At 40.0% G+C, this 17,344-nt stretch overlaps 2 protein-coding genes across 12 annotated transcripts in view; one reads left to right on the forward strand and one right to left on the reverse strand.

Moving 5' to 3' along the window:
• The window catches only part of LOC139781236 (cytochrome P450 4C1-like), a 71,869-nt gene that overhangs the window by 52,603 nt on the left and 1,922 nt on the right, over positions 1-17,344 (reverse strand). For all 11 annotated transcript variants that reach the window (XM_071720069.1, XM_071720065.1, XM_071720074.1 and 8 more), the window contains one exon: positions 17,174-17,264. In XM_071720069.1, coding sequence (XP_071576170.1) covers positions 17,174-17,264 — 91 coding nt within the window. The remainder of the gene's footprint in view (positions 1-17,173; positions 17,265-17,344) is intronic.
• On the forward strand, positions 1,024-3,752 carry LOC139781240 (uncharacterized). The gene has a single exon (XM_071720078.1). It carries the CDS (start codon positions 1,047-1,049, stop codon positions 3,750-3,752), a length of 2,706 nt encoding a protein of 901 aa, XP_071576179.1. The 5' UTR covers positions 1,024-1,046.

Consider the following 17,344-nt stretch of genomic DNA (forward strand, 5'->3'; position numbering starts at 1 on the left):
AGACAACAAAGCTCAAGCAAAGAAAGCTACAATAACCGCCAAAGCCAAAGAAGATAAATCAGAGTCAGGTAAGATTAGATTAATAAAGAGTAGAAATAATTCAAAAGAATTAATTAATTTCATAGCAGATTCGGGAGCAACCGATCATATAGTTATATAGTTAACAAGAGTGTAATATTGTCAAACTCTGAAATATGTGAAAATCAGATTATTAGATGTGCGAATAAAAATGAATTTGCAAACATTGTAATAGACGGTAAAGGGGATCTTTTGTTGCGAACGGGAGAAAAAGAAGAAAAAGAGATTAGATTAACAGATGTAATAGCGACAGAAGATATATCAGAGAATCTATTGTCTTTGAGAAAATTAGCAGAAGCTGGTTTTAGCATTTATTTAGATGATAAGTTGCTTAAAGTATATAATAAACTAACAAATTGTTGGGAATAAAATCGCGAATAGCGGACTGTCGCGCCGCACGGCCTTGTGCCGATCGATTTAACTTTCGGGCGCGGAGCGTTGATCGTGACTGTCACGCTGGCGGTGCGTGATCTAACGGGGCGTTTGCCGGGCGGTGTGCTCCTCTGCGGCACTCAGTCACTGTCGGTCCGTCTGTCTGTTCGACTAGAGGCGAGAAAATAAAGAATCTGATTGTGCATTGCGAACTCTATTTAAATCAATTCGTCCTATCGTGGCATCCTTGTACTTTTGTTCGCGAATGTGTGAGTGCTTTGCTTCGGACCAAGAAACAAGCGGTCTATCCGAGATCGTTTAAAAGCGACGATAAACGAACATACGTGGCACGAAAGGGAGCCATTCGAGGCGAGAAGGGAAGGGCGCCCGCCTCTCGAGGCTGCTCGCACCACCGTGCAAGCACTTTTAAATAAAATAATCGCTGGGAAAGACGTACTCCGGGTAGGATACGATCGGTTTCTCAACATTTGGTGACCCCGACGTGATCAGTGCAAGTGAGAGAAGTGTGGTGCGGGCGAAATACCGTCGAGCTTGGGTGATTGAACTTCCGTGTTACCTGTGGGACTGAGGACACGATGACGACGTACGAGGAATTGAACAATTCAAGGAAGAGGCAGCGCAAGCTATTGCACACATTATTCGCGGATTTCGATAAGTACATGTTAACGCCGGAGGTATCGAGACTTGAGATGATGTCAACGTACGACCTTCTCGCTAAGACCAGCGAGAAGGTCGCCGCGATCGACGATTCTATTTTGGCCTTATTGATGTCAACAAGGGCGGAGGACAGAGTCTTGGATGAGGAGCAGTCGGACGTGAAGAAATGGATGCTATGCGCCGCCAAGAGGAAAGTACAATACGAGGACATTATACAGAGGTTCGTCCCTGCTGCGAAATCTGGAAACGGTGATACGACGAACTCGATGTTTAAGTATCATAAGATCGAGTTGCGTAAATTTGGAGGAGATATCCGGCAGTGGATAACGTGGTGGGCGCAGTTTGAAAAAATCCATGAAGATGCAAGCTTGAGCTTCACAGACAAGTTTAACTTTTTGATTCAGTGTATGGCCGCCGATTCGGAGGCAAAGAGGATTGTGGATTCATATCCGGTTAATGAGGCGAATTACTTGAAGGTGATTGGCGCACTCAGAGATCGATACGGTCGCCCGGAACTATTGTCAGAGACTTATGTGCAGGACTATATCAGGCTGGTAATTCACCGTGCGACTAGCAAGGAAAAGGTGACCTTGGCAGAATTGTACGACGATGTGACCAGCAGAGACAACGCGATCTCATCGCTCAACATCTCGTCGGACAAATACGTTGACATCCTGAAGACGGCACTTGTGGATGCTTGTTTGCCTGCGGAGATACTATTGGCGTGGCAGCGCAAGGAAAAAGGCGATAGGAAGAGTATCTATGAACAGCTGGTGGAATTTATCCGACTGGAAGTGCACAACGAACAGAGGCGGTGCTTACAGAAGGATGTAATAGGAGGCGTGGCACAAATTTCGGGCGTGAAACCGAAATCGAGGAAGGAAAATGTTCCTACGGCGGCAGGTCTGGTCACCCATCAAGGTGAGAAGCGCGAGTGTTGTTTTTGCAAAGGGAATCATCTGTCGGAAGACTGTTATAAGGCTCGCTCAATGACCTTCGAAGAGAAGAGAAGGCTATTGAGTAAGGCGGGAGTATGTTTCGTGTGTATGAAATACAAGCACCTGGCGAAGGACTGCAAGGCGAAAATAACTTGCGCGGTGTGCAAGAGGAGACATCTTCCAATCTTATGTCCGGATGTAAAGATTAAAGAACAACCAAAGCCTAAGAACGAAGAAAAGCCGGACTGCGCGGGGGAAAAGGACGCCAAGGCAGTGGATGCCCTGCTGCGAAGTTCGACGTCAGGCTTAGGCATTCCGTTACAGACGATGACCGTAGTGATGATCGGAGACGAGAGAAAGCGGGTGCGTGTTTTGCTGGACAGCGGCGCGCAACGCTCCTGTATATTGGCACGCACAGCGCAGAAGATGGGCTACGAACCTGTCGGCAAAGAAAAGCTAACCCACACGTTGTTTGGGGGAGGAAGGACACCGGAGCGTGAGCATACCAAGTACACTATAGTTCTAGAAAGTATGGTTAATGACTATAGATGTAAGTTTGACTGTTTAGATCAGCCCACGATATGCGGGAATATCCCTTCAGTCTATCTAGGGTTTTGCGCGGATGAACTGAAGCAGAGAAGGGTACGACTGCCTGATGGTGACCAAGGTTCGGCGGATATTGAGGTCCTAATAGGAAACGATGTCTACGGGAAACTGTTGACTGGTAGAGTGGAGCAACTTTCTTGCGGATTGACTGCTGTGGAGACGAAGCTAGGCTGGGTCCTGTCCGGGAAGGTGACACAGCAAAATTCGGTTTACACAGACGTCGCTATGGCAACCACGATGTCGCTACTCAATGATGCTTCCGTCGCGGAACTCTGGTCGTTAGAGGTCATTGGGATTCGGGACGATGTGGCCCGCAAGACAGACAAGGAGTTGGAAGCAGAAGCAAAGAGGTATTTTTTGGAGACGGTGCGGAGAGACGATGAAGGGCGGTACGTTGTACAGTTGCCGTGGACGTTACCACCAGAGAATTTAGAGGACAATCGAGTTATTGCAGAGAGGAGACTAGCGACGACCACGAGGAAGTTGAAAGCTATGGGGCTTTTCGACTTTTACAGCCAGATATTTGAAGAATGGGTGCGTGACGGGATTATCGAGATCGTGCCGGAGGACGAGATGTCGACGCGCTGCCATTATCTGCCTCATCGAGCGGTCGTAAAACCAGGGAGCACGACGACGAAAGTAAGGCCGGTGTTCGACGCGTCGTGCAAGAGAAAACAAAATATTTCTTTGAACGATTGCTTACAAAAGGGACCAAACTTGCTGGAACTATTGCCTGCCATACTTCTCCGATTTAGAGAACGCAAAATAGGAGTCGTGTCCGATATAAGGAAGGCCTTTTTGCAGATAGGAGTGGCCGAACACCATCGAGATTATTTGCGATTTTTATGGTGGGAGGACGGAGAAACCATGCTGCGCGTTTACCGCCATAAACGCGTAGTGTTTGGGGTTAACTTTTCCCCATTTTTACTCGAAGCAACAATAGAATATCATCTCACTCGAGGACCAGGCGAGGACCGAGGACCAGGCGAAGACCGAGGATCGAGGATCAGGCGAGGATCGAGGATCGGGAGAGGATCGGAGCTTACACCGGAAGATAACCAAGTCTATGTACGTGGATAATTGTGTTGCAAGTGTTGATAGCATTCGAGACTTGAAACGATTCGTGGAAGGCGCTGTAAAGATTTTCCGAGATGCGAGGATGGAGCTAGTGGGATGGGAGTCCTCTGCGGAAGGTCTCATCGAGCTTGCAGAGGGCGCAGCGCGAGAGACGACTTCAGTACTTGGCTTGAGATGGGATAAGAGAAAAGACATTCTCTGTTTGAATCTGGATGTGGAGCGTACACATGAAAGCGTCACGAAACGCGTTATTCTGTCAGAGATACAGCGCTTATTTGACCCGTTGGGTTTTGTTGCACCGGTGACTTTGAGGCCCAAGCTACTACTCCAGGAGGCTTGGATTGTGAAAATTGGCTGGGATCAACCGGCGCCAGAAGAGATTGAGAAGAAGTTCGAGGCGTGGAGGAGAGGTTTGAAAGCACTGGAGGGACTTGCTATTCCACGACGCTTCACTGAAGCGAGGCGTGAGGACGCCAGCTGGGAGCTACATGTCTTCTGTGACGCGAGTGGCAGGGCATATGCGACGGTGGCTTACTTGCGAAGCAAGGGAGAGAACGGTGTCACGGTGCGACTGCTTATGGCGAAGGCGCGAGTCGCGCCCTTGAAGAAAGTAATCATCACGCGTATGGAACTACTAGCGTGCCTGATTGGCGCGAGAATCAAAACGTTTGTTTTGGAAACATTGGAATTGGAAGTCAAGACTGTGATGTGGACTGATTCGTCTACGGCCCTTTCTTGGATTCAACGACAGGACAACTGGGGCGTGTTCGTCGCAAATCGGGTGCGAGAGATAAGGAATTTGACCGGCCCGGAAGAATGGCGACACGTACCTGGAATTTATAACCCTGCGGATTTACCCTCTCGAGGCTGCGACGCCGAAGAGCTCGTGAGAAGAAAATGGTGGGAGGGGCCGGAGTGGCTCAAAAGAGAGGAAAGCGAATGGCCTGTTGGAAGGATAACTCCTGATGAAGAATTGATAGCAGCGGAAAAGAAGAAGACCATCGTTACGACCTTGGACGCTATGGCAGAGGACTGGTATGATTGGAAATTTTCGCGCTACCGTCAAATTGTACGTATGGTTGCTTACATGTTGCGGTGGCGTCGACTTGTGAAAACGAAGATTACTGGAGCATTAACGGCAGACGAGATACATTCTGCTGAGAAGACTCTGTTCCGGATGGTGCAACAGGAGTTTCAGGTCGGGAAGCCGGGTCCGGGGGGGATGAAACTGATGCGGACTGAAGACGGGCTGTGGCATGTGGTCACAAAAATTACAGAGAGAAATGATTTGATGACCTTCCACTACCCGATCCTGCTGCCGGAGAAGAGCAAGTTGGTGCGCTTGCTCATCCGAGAACTTCACGAAAGAAATTGCCATGCCGGGGTACAGGTGTGTATGCGGCTATTGCGCCAGAGGATATGGATCCCGCGCTCGAGGCAAACGATAAAGAAGATCATTATGTCTTGCATGAGATGCAGGCGGTTTGCCGCCAAATCAATTGTGCGAGAGGAAACGTCGTTACCGGCGGGGAGAGTCAAGGATACGAGAGTGTTCAGCGTTATCGGAGTAGATCTGGCTGGTCCGCTTTACCTGAGAGGAGGACAGAAGGTCTGGATTGTCCTTTTCACCTGCGCCGTGTATCGCGCAATCCACTTGGAATTGGTGGCGTCTCTGAGTACCGAGGCGTTCTTGAAGAGTTTCCGAAGATTCGTTGCCCGAAGGAGAAGACCCACACTCATCTTTAGTGACCAGGGCACGAATTTTGTCGGAGCGGCGAACCTGTTAGGAGGAATCGACTGGGACGCCGTGAAAGAGAAACACGCTGTGGAGAAGATAGAGTGGCGATTCAACCCGCCAGCGGCGCCGTGGTGGGGCGGGTTTTGGGAGAGATTGATTCGTATAGTAAAAGGGATCCTGGTACGGATGCTTGGACAAAACACTCTGGATAGGGAGGAATTATCTACGCTACTTTGTGAGGTGGAGGCAGTCGTTAACGCGAGGCCGCTGACCTACATTAGCGAAGATGTGGACGACCTCGTGACATTAACACCTGAAATGTTTATCACGGGAGCGCGAACTGGAGGGCTACCGGATGTGGGCGAGGTTCAAGCGGAAGACCTGAGAGGAAGATATCGACATCGTAAGAGGTTAATGGAGAACTTACAACAGCGGTTCAGGAACGAGTACCTGTCAACCTTGGCTCAGCGTGTTAAAGAAAAGAGGCGTGAAAGGGAGTTGAGAGAGGGCGATATTGTTCTTGTTGGTTCTGAACTTAATAAGCGACTTTTCTGGCCCTTAGGTAGAATTCTTGAAACCTATCCAGGCAGGGACGGCGTCGTGCGTGTGGCCAAGCTTCGGACTAGCGATGGCGTGCTCGTGCGACCAGTACAAAAATTGTATCCCTTAGAGATGGAGGTTCGGGAGGACGACATCGTTTACGAGGACGCTGAGCTAGAGGAAGGTGTCGAAACCCGAGCTGTGGATGAGGAAGAGAGTCGGGTTGTTCAGAACAACGAGGCGGCGGAGGTCCGAACCAGAAGCGGAAGGCTCGTTAGGGCGCCGTCAAGGATCTGCTATTAGATTAGTTATAAAAGCTATAACTCGATGTAGCGGTTGAGTCAAGACTTGTTTATAGTTTTAATTAGTCTTCGCTAATTAAAAGGTGGGAGAATGTTGGGAATAAAATCGCGAATAGCGGACTGTCGCGCCGCACGGCCTTGTGCCGATCGATTTAACTTTCGGGCGCGGAGCGTTGATCGTGACTGTCACGCTGGCGGTGCGTGATCTAACGGGGCGTTTGCCGGGCGGTGTGCTCCTCTGCGGCACTCAGTCACTGTCGGTCCGTCTGTCTGTTCGACTAGAGGCGAGAAAATAAAGAATCTGATTGTGCATTGCGAACTCTGTTTAAATCAATTCGTCCTATCGTGGCATCCTTGTACTTTTGTTCGCGAATGTGTGAGTGCTTTCCTTCGGACCAAGAAACAAGCGGTCTATCCGAGATCGTTTAAAAGCGACGATAAACGAACATACGTGGCACGAAAGAGAGCCATTCGAGGCGAGAAGGGAAGGGCGCCCGCCTCTCGAGGCTGCTCGCACCACCGTGCAAGCACTTTTAAATAAAATAATCGCTGGGAAAGACGTACTCCGGGTAGGATACGATCGGTTTCTCAACACAAATAAAGTAATTTTTAGAGAAAACTATAATAAACCTAATTGGACGATACAATTTGAGGTTAAAAATAACAATGTAGAGAATAATAGTAGAGTAGAATATGCAGTATATAGATGTAGAGCAAAGATAGTATCACATTGTGAGTCCCCTGAACAATCACAGACAAACATTGAAAATAATGAGTCATCAATTTCGGAGGGAGAATTAAAAGAGTATGAAAATGTTGGATCTGTGATTGGGAGGGAGAATGATGAGGAACTCACAAGTGTGAATGAAAATGTACAGCATGAGAGAAGTACAGAACTCAATCATACGGTGAAATTAGAAGATCTACAATCGTTAAAGGATATAGAAGAAATGTGCGACAATTCAATAATAGAAAAGTCAGAGAAGATAAGAGGAATAAATGAGGCGATGTTATGGCATGTTAGACTAGGTCATGCATCATTAAGCTATTTAAAAAGATTACAGAAATTAGATAAGAGATTAGAGAAAGTAGAGTTAGATGATTCCATATTAGAATGTGAGGTATGTATAATGGCAAAAATGGAAAAACTGCCATTTAGAGAAACAAGAACTAAAGCACAAAGACCACTTCAGGTCATACACACGGATATTATGGGTCCGATAAAACCTACCTCGTATCCAGGACAAAAGAGATTTATTATTGTGTTTATAGATGATTATTCTAGATTGGCGAAAGCATACTCATTAAAGACGAAAAACGAGTCTGGCGAAACTTTAGAGAAATACCTCATACATGCCAGGAATTTACTAAGAAAAGAAGAAAAACTGTGCTATGTAAAGTTAGATCAAGGCAAGGAGTTTACGGGAGGTGCGTTTAAAGAAGTACTGGAAAGAGAAAAGATAGAAGCCCAATATGCGCCACCGTATACTCCAGAGCATAACGGAGTAGCCGAGAGGTTCAATCGAACATTACAAGAGAAAATAAGAACCCTTATGTTCAACTCAGGATTACCGAAAAGTATGTGGGAGTTAGCAGTTGACGCTGCCGTGCATGCGTACAACAGATCTCCACACAAAACCATAGAGTACGAAATTCCATTGAAGAAGTTTTCACCAGAAACAACCTGTCACTTAGAACAGCTTAAGAGATTCGGATGCATTGGATATGCAAAAGTACCGAAGCCCACATCAAAATTTGATAAAAGAGCAATTAGAGGAATATTAGTTGGATACACCAATACCGGATATATACTATGGCATCCAAGTACGAGAAAGTTTCTAGAGTCTCGACATATCCGATTCAATGAAAAGATGACATATAAAGATGTATATAATAACGGTCAAACCGAAAATGAAAAAGAAATGAACAAGAATTGGATGAAAGAATTTGTAGAAAATAAAGAGAAAGAAGAGTTAAAACAAAAAATACCAGAGAAAAGAAAAAGAGGTAGACCAAGAAAACAACCAATGCAGTTAGATGAACAAAAACGAAAGAGTGTACAAAGAGGGAGTAACGCTCCAATGACTAGAAGTAAAGCTAAGAGGAAATGTGAATTATCAGAGAATACTAGAGACAATCAAGTGCAAAAACTGATAGAGGATATTAGTTTCGCTAATTATAGTTTCGTAGAAACAAATAAGTGCCAGACAATAGAGTATGAAGATGTATTACATCAATGTCTTGTGGCATCGTTGAATAGAGAGCCCGTCACTTATGAAGAAGCTATGTCAAGTAACGAAAGAGAGAATTGGAAAATTGCAGTCAAAGAGGAACTTGAATCTATGTATGCTAATCAAGTGTGGGAACTTGTCGATAGACCATTAGAGAAATTAGATGGAAAACGACCCAACATAATAGATTCAAAATGGGTATTTAAAAGAAAATTAGAGGCAAATGGATCTACCAGATTCAAGGCAAGACTTGTGATTAGAGGTTGTAAAGATAGAAACGTGTATGATCTAAAAGAGACATATGCACCCATTTCAAGACTGTCACTGGTTAGATCTATATTGGCAATAATAAATAAGTATAACTTATACGCTTGCCAGCTAGATGTTAAGACTGCGTTTTTAAATGGAGTTCTAGAAGAAGAAATATATATGGAGATTCCAGAGGGAATGGAAGTGGATGAAAACACCAAGAAAACCAAGGTGTGTAAATTAAATAGAGCCTTGTATGGATTGAAGATAAGTCCAAAAAGATGGAACAAGAGATTTACAGAAGAGGCTAAGAAACTTGGATTAGAGAATGACCTACATGAGCCATGCCTGTTCACGTGGAGAAAAGAAGGAAAAATGGTAGTAGTACTGCTCTACGTGGATGACATGCTGGTCGCAAGTAATGACTTAGAGAAATTAGAGGAAATCAAAGGCAAATTAAATGAAACTTTCGAGACTAAGGATCTTGGAGAACCAAAGAGCTTTTTAGGAATCACAATAGAGAGAAATAAAGAAGACAAATATATGAATATCCATCAAGCTCGATATACAGAAAGCGTGCTGAAAAAGTTCCATATGGAGGAATGCAAACCGCAAAGTACTCCTATGGTCACTAGAAAAGTAGACAATAAAAGTAAAAAGAGCAGATTAGAAGAATCGAACATTGAAGATGTGATCCAAAAAGAAGAAATCAAAAGAGTGCCTTATAGAGAAGCTATTGGAAGTTTGATGTATCTAGCAAACGCTACAAGACCTGATATAGCTTTTGCAGTAAACTATTTGGCAAGAAAACAATTAGAGCCTACAGAAGAAGATTGGCGAGATGTGAAAAGAGTACTTAGATATCTGAAAGGAACGGTAAATAGAGGACTGATATTTAGAGGAAGAACAAACGGACTAGAAGCATTGACAGATGCAAGTTTCAGGGATTGCACTGATTCTACATCTACTGGAGGATATATTATCAAGCTATTTGGAGATGTGATAGCATGGAGGAGCCATAAACAAACTTACGTCACACTCTCTACATGTCAAGCGGAATACTTAGCAATGAGTGAGGCATGTCAAGAAGTGATTTCACTGGACAAATCACTCAGACATGTTGTTGGAGAAACATTCTTTCCGTCAACAATATGGTGTGATAATAGAGCAGCAGGAAACTGCATTAAGAAAGATGGAAGTCACAAACTTAAGATGTTTGATGATGAACTAGAGGAGATAAAGAAAGATTTAAAAGAAAGAGAAGATACTGGGAACCGAAAGCACATGGCAGATACACATGGAGATTTTGTTAAACAATGTGTAGACCAAGGGAAAGTAGAAGTTAGATGGATAAACACTAGAGAAAACTTAGCTGATATCATGACTAAACCGTTACCTTTGGAAGCATTCGCATATCTTAGAGATAATATAGCGAATTTAGAGTTTAAGAGCAATTGAAAACGAAACCTTACTCGGAACTAATACTTTGCCATTTTTCAGATGAGAAAGAGACTTAGAGGACCCGAGCCCACTACCCGCACAAAGGGAGGGAGTGTTGGAAAGATGCTTTGTGCGAGTAGAGCACTCGCGCCCTGCGAGAGGGCACTACACGGCGCAGCAACGCTGGCGCGCTCGCCGTCCGAGGTCTCACTCGATCCTCAGCCATCGACGTGTTCAGACGTTCTGATTTACTAAGTGTGATATTACATATATATACAATAAAGAGTTTATCTAGAGTGTATAAAAAGTAAAAGAGATCATTCCCTGTCCATCTCGCCACATCCCGTAGCATTCTCGACGGTGATTCCAACAGCAGTAAATTTCGCTGCTTTTTTCCAAAAAAAAAAACATAACACAGCTCCACAAAAAAAATCAACATTTTTTTTGCGGGGACCTGACCCACCTTACTATATGTAATCGAGCATGCTGAAACCGAATCCGGAGTCCAAATAACCCCATCACGTCAGGTTTTTTTCCTAACCTCAAAAAATAGGCTAAAAATCATAAAATTCAATAAAAGCCCAAACAAAACCCCATTATCATATATCCCATCAACTCCACAACCCCATAATCTTAAAACCCCATAACTAAATAATTGAATAATCGTGTGGGTAAGGTCTATGTATTTTTGCCACAAAACCTACATTCTGCCGAACCCAGGAACAACAACGTGGACATAGCAGGTTTCTGTTCCCTTTGAGGTGCTTTATTAACGTGAGGTTCCCTCGCCTCTCACGAGTAACAAAAGTTGAATAAATAGATAAAAATAAGAATTAAAATTCAGGAAAGTGAACGGCATGAACGCCGTTATCCAGGGTCTCTGCCGGATCACGGAATAACTCCGTTGCCCACCGTCAACCACGTGGAGGTGCCCTGGATTGCAAACACACGCAAAAAAATGTTTTTTTGTTTTCAACACTGATAGAAGCGACCCTTCTGACTCGTCATCTATGGAGTTATGGGGTTATAGGGTTATGGGGTTTTTGAGGTTATGAGGTTTTAGGATTATGGGGTTTTAAGGTTATAGAGTTGTGGGGTTGATGGGATATATGACAATAAGGTTTTGTTTGGGCTTTTATTGAATTTTATGATTTTTAGCCTATTTTTTGAGGTTAGGAAAAAAACCTGACGTGATGGGGTTATTTGGACTCCGGATTCGGTTTCAGCATGCTCGATTACATATAGTAAGGTGGGTCAGGTCCCCGCAAAAAAAATGTCGATTTTTTTTGTAGAGCTGTGTAATTAATACCCATCTCCATACGCTTCTAGATGGGTGTGAATTGCATTTGTACGAGTAAACGGAAAAATATTCAATGTGTGCTCGAGAGAAAACTCTAGCGACAACGCTGTCACTCTGGGTTAACTGACACATCGTGTGTTTTATATCAATTTATACTGATTTTATGCTAATTTGTGATCGCGGCTTCAAATTACTTGCTTACTTACTTATTCAATTATTGAGTGATTTCTTTATCAAATACAATATACCACTAATTGAACCGAAACGACGATCACTGATCGATACATCCAAAATTAAATCAAGCAGTCACTGATGCATCCATTTACATAGTCTGCAATTTCTCTTTTAATATTTATTAGATTGTGTTTAAAACTCGAGTAAAACAAGTTTTTCGATACAAAAATGATTAATCTTGAGTTCGGTATAATTGCTTCTTCTAGTATTTTTCCTCTCTTATTAATTCATGCGAGAATCTTAGATGGTCACAAGTAGGTGCATTTACCTGAAGGAGAGATAAAATATATAGAAGAAATACAGAAATTCAATTATAATATGGTTTGTGTATGTTCCGCGAGTGCGCGAGTGCCGAGTCCGCGCCGAAGGCGTAACAATAGTATAAAATCATGGAAATTTTTTATAAGGATTACATTAAAGGATTACGTAGAAAAAAATAAGATTATAGCTGAGAAAATATGGAGATCAGGAGATAAGATTTGTATGGATAATTTTAGAAGTTGATAGATGTTTTTTTTTATACAAAGCATGATGTCATTTATCTGTGGTTAAAGGGTAGAATTAAGAGAAAATATTGAAAAGTGTATGGAATGACGAATAGAATAATGTTAAAGGTAGCGTGCTGTGGAAAGGGTAGAGTGCGTGAGAAATTATTGGTACAAAGAGGATTATGTAGTAATAAGAATAAATATAGATGGCATGAGTGTATTGAAATAGGGAAGATCGGGGCTAGTTGGAACACTCTTTTTAATAATTTTTTACATGTAACTAATAAATGAAATACAAACCGCAAAAGAATTTTTCAATAGCCGCATATTTATACAATACAAAAATAATGTTTTTAACTGAATAGTATAATTAATTTTGTTGCACTAATAAAAATTATAAGGCGACTAACATTTGTAACAACTAGCTTCATATGTGGGGTAAGTTGTTACAGTACTGGATTAAGTTGTAAAAGATCCAATTTTCAAAGTATAATATATTTAATAAAAAGAACAACATGTAACAACATGTGTTATATTACATTTACATTATTGAGTACAAAATTGTAATAATACAACTGATGTTCCGTGTTGACTGGTTCTGATACGTAATAAGAAACGTTAGCGGTGAAATCTTACATAAGATCAAAATATCTGCCACTGTTGCGCCAAGGTTATGTATTACATCAACGGAGTTAGTTGAAATAATAAGTAGAAAGCTATAACTTGCCCCGTCACAACCCAGACAGCACGCAAGTTCAAAATTGGGACATAAGACATCTTTTAGACATCTTTTAGACGTCTTACAAAAAGATGGCTAAAAGACGTCTAAAAGACGTTTTATGTCCCGATTTTGGACATGGTGCTGTCTGGGAATCAACCCCGCTGTTATACTTAGATATTTTGATTATTGCTTCAGCAAAAAAATGTTTTAAGACGTTAACATAACTAGAAGTTATTACGTTTAAAGTAAAGATTTTAAAGAAACAGTTAGAATTATAATATATGACTAGATTTATAAATATAACATTTGATATGTCACTGATTTATTTTACTTTCAGCTATACAAAACTAAAAATATTTTCTGTTTGTAAAAATATGCTACTCGGCCTGAAATAATAAATTGAAATGTTCTTGCGAAAATACTATATTTTTTATGCAGTATTATCTTTTGTCATTTTTACAATAGTTATCGTGTACCAACTTGTTCCATGTACCAACTAGCCTCAGTCTCCCTCAAATTGTAAACCAAGTCCACTTCTTGGCTTTGTATAAGCTAAAGTTAAATAAAATATCTTATCTTATAAGTCGATCACTTATATTATAATATACAAGAGGCAGAATTTTAAAATTCTTTAGCTTAATCGACAGAAGTATAAAACATAAAGTATATATTAAAGTATATACTTCCTAAGAACATATAATTGACAATACTACAGAAATTTCTCCTAAAAAGGCACAATTAAAAAAAAGAAAATGGGATTTGATCAGCATTATGTCGCATATGGGGTAATACCGGTCATTCTTTTCTTTATATGAAATAAATAGAAAAATTGATATTAGGTTTAAAAATAACACGTTTTATTTAAAATTAATTAAGTTTAGACATATTACATAAAAAGTCACATAATTACTGTCTCTTCCTCCACATATAAAAATATAAATTGAATTAGATAGCAATAATCTAGAGTGTATCAGAAATAATTTAAAAAAAATCTTATTTTGATATTTGTGAAAATTCTTTCATAATCAAAATGTTTACCTTCTTGCAAGAAAAAAATAGATAGACATACATCTGTCTGTAATAAACAATTGACCAAGCACATATATCTCATTTAAAGATTAATCGCGAAGATATTAAGTTTTCAAAACAAAAACTGAGAGAGAGAGAGAGAGAAAGAGAGAGAGAAAAACACAATCTATAAACTAGTCAATACCATGGCTCCGTAAAAATAAGTGCAACTACTTAGGCCAGTATTCATAGGCCGGTATTCACAGTCGGTTCTATTTAAGACCATCTTAAATACGGTCTTAAGATGTTATGAACCAATCACCGGTATTCATAGTCGGTTCTTATTTCAAAACCGTCTTAAGTAATGTCTTAAAATACTAATACGGCTCTGTAATTAGTTTATGACATCTTAGGCCCTAAGCAGTTGGCAATGTTTTATGCCTTAATTGGCCTTAAGTCTTTGTCTTATGTAACGTACAATGCTGTACAGTATTGTGCGTTACATAAGACAAAGACTTAAGGCATAAAACATTGCCAAGACAGCCATTCTGCTTAGGCCCTTAAGATTGTACTTAAGACTGTCTTAAATATGAGATCTGATGACTATGAAAACTCCTTAGCATGAGAAGAAATATAAACTTATTTCAGGAACTGTTCCTTACTGCAAGGAATAACAAAATGCACTTTCAAGTGAGTGGGACTCAATTGACTACGTCACCAATTGGATGATTTAAAATAAAAATATCTAATTGGCTGGTCCAGGCCCGGGGGCTGTGAGTGGTCAATCGCAACGCGGTCAAACGGGACGCTCCCCTTTCAAATACAGTACGGAAACAAATATTGAAAAGAATGTCTTCTTAATATGATTGAATTTGTTAAGAAGTGGAGAAATGGCAAAAAAAGGGTACCCCACGTTAAGATAGGCAAAATGCCACTGTCAATGAAACGGAAAATTGACTTTGGATTTGCATAAGTACACTAAAAAAAGAATTTTCTACGATTTTTCCGACCATCCATCCCCCCTCCTTTTCCTAGTGACACCAAAAAACCGCTTTTTTTGAAAATTAGTTTTTTTCTCCGGTTCCTCCATGTTAAAAATTTTGAAAAAATTTGAGAATATAGCTTATAAAAAGTACTTAGCACACAATTTTTTTGAACTTTAGGCGCGTTGAATACCTAACCTAAAAAAATAAAATAAATATTTGAATCAATTTTTTTCTAATTTCTTTGATAGTTGCAGGTCTAATTACTCTAGAAAATTGTATATTTTAGTGTTCTACATGTATTAGAATTTTTTCAGATTTTTCGGAATGGTGGGCCGTACTCAAAAATGCGAAAAACCCTATTTTTAGCCACTTTTGGGCCTTTTATGGTCCTCAAATGATTGATAGTGCCTTAACTGACTCTAAAATAAACATAACATATTACTTTTGGATATATGTTGTCAATATTTGATACATTCCGATACGTCTCATATGTTTTTGAGCAATCGGTTGAAATCGGTCATAACTCAACGAGAAAACCCTACTTTTTGTATAAAAGTGCCTATTTTTCGTCGATTTCTGGATTTTTGGTTATTTTATCTAAGTTTTTTTTGCATATAATTGGTAAATGTGAATATAAATATAATAAAAAATTGTACCTCTTATACATATATATTTCAAAGAAATCGTTTATTTATTCAAATATATACATTTTCATGAAAAAAAAATTAATTTTTATCATTCCATGATCGTCTCTTTAATCCTCCTCGTCACTATCTTCCTCAATTACTGGTGTTACTTCTTCGAAGTCAAACAATGTTGTAAGTATCTCAGCTGGTCGAATAATCCTTGACAAGTATCTTGCATGAGACAGGTAAAAAACTATGGCGGCTATATGCGAGCAACACCCTATAGTTCTGTTACCATTAGCGCCGTTACAGCAATAACGTCTGACAACGTTGAGTCCCACACTATCAGGTTGATATTGTAAATAAGATTTGTAATATCAACCTGATATCGCCATAGTTTTTTACCTGTCTCATGCAAGATACTTGTCAAGGATTATTCGACCAGCTGAGATACTTACAACATTGTTTGACTTCGAAGAAGTAACACCAGTAATTGAGGAAGATAGTGACGAGGAGGATTAAAGAGACGATCATGGAATCATAAAAATTAATTTTTTTTCATGAAAATGTATATATTTGAATAAATGAACGATTTCTTTGAAATATATGTATAAGAGGTACAATTTTTTTTATTATATTTATATTCACATTTACCAATCATATGCAAAAAAACTTAGATAAAATAACCAAAAATCCAGAAATCGACGAAAAATAGGCACTTTTATACAAAAAGTAGGGTTTTCTCGTTGAGTTATGACTGATTTCATGCTCAAGAACATATGAGACGTATCGGAATGTATCAAATATTGACAACATATATCCAAAAGTAATATATTATGTTTATTTTAGAGTCAGTTAAGGCACTATCAATCATTTGAGGACCATAAAAAGCCCAAAAGTGGCTAAAAATAGGGTTTTTCGCATTTTTGAGTACGGCCCACCATTCCAAAAAATCTGAAAAAATTCTAATACATGTAGAACACTAAAATATACAATTTTCTAGAGTAATTAGACCTGCAACTATCAAAGAAATTAGAAAAAAATTGATTCAAATACTTATTTTATTTTTTTAGGTTAGATATTCAACGCGCCTAAAGCTCAAAAAAATTGTGTGTTAAGTACTTTTTATAAGCTATATTCTCAAATTTTTTCAAAATTTTTAACATGAAGGAACCGGAGAAAAAAAATAATTTTCGAAAAAAGCGGTTTTTTGGTGCCACTAGAAAAAGGAGGGGGAATGGATGGTCGGAAAAATCGTAGAAAATTCTTTTTTTAGTGTACTTATGCAAATCCAAAGTAATTTTTCCGTTTCATTGACAGTGGCATTTTGCCTATCTTACCGTGGGGTACCCTTTAAAAACCAATTTCTTCTCCCCATTTTCTAGACACTTAACTGACCGGTATTACGCGCTGGCCCGTTTTCTCCTATACTATTTAAATTTAATTACAGAGGCTTATTTTGTCATCAACAAAATTGAAACTTAAAACAAAATTTAATAAAAATCCAAAACAGAACTTAATATAACACATATCATTATTTATGTTAATATTATTATGTTACCTGCACTAGTGAGAAGACTTGTACCAAGCCAAGGATGTAAAATATCATAAAGAAGACTCTTTTCGATGTGTTTTGTGTTACTTAATATTGTCTGAAATTACAGAAGGTATTAAATTAAGTATTATTTAATTCAGACGCCATTAGATAATCAATTAATTAATTTCAAAAGTA

The sequence above is a fragment of the Temnothorax nylanderi genome, unplaced genomic scaffold (assembly GCF_030848795.1).
Source record: "Temnothorax nylanderi isolate EJ_2023f unplaced genomic scaffold, tnyl_v1.0 TNYL_tig0324_pilon, whole genome shotgun sequence".
NCBI classification, from domain to species: Eukaryota; Metazoa; Arthropoda; class Insecta; order Hymenoptera; family Formicidae; genus Temnothorax; species Temnothorax nylanderi.

Coding starts and splice junctions, on each gene's coding strand:
- LOC139781240 (XM_071720078.1), top strand. CDS start 1,047: ATGACGACGTACGAGGAATTGAACAATTCAAGGAAGAGGCAGCGCAAG.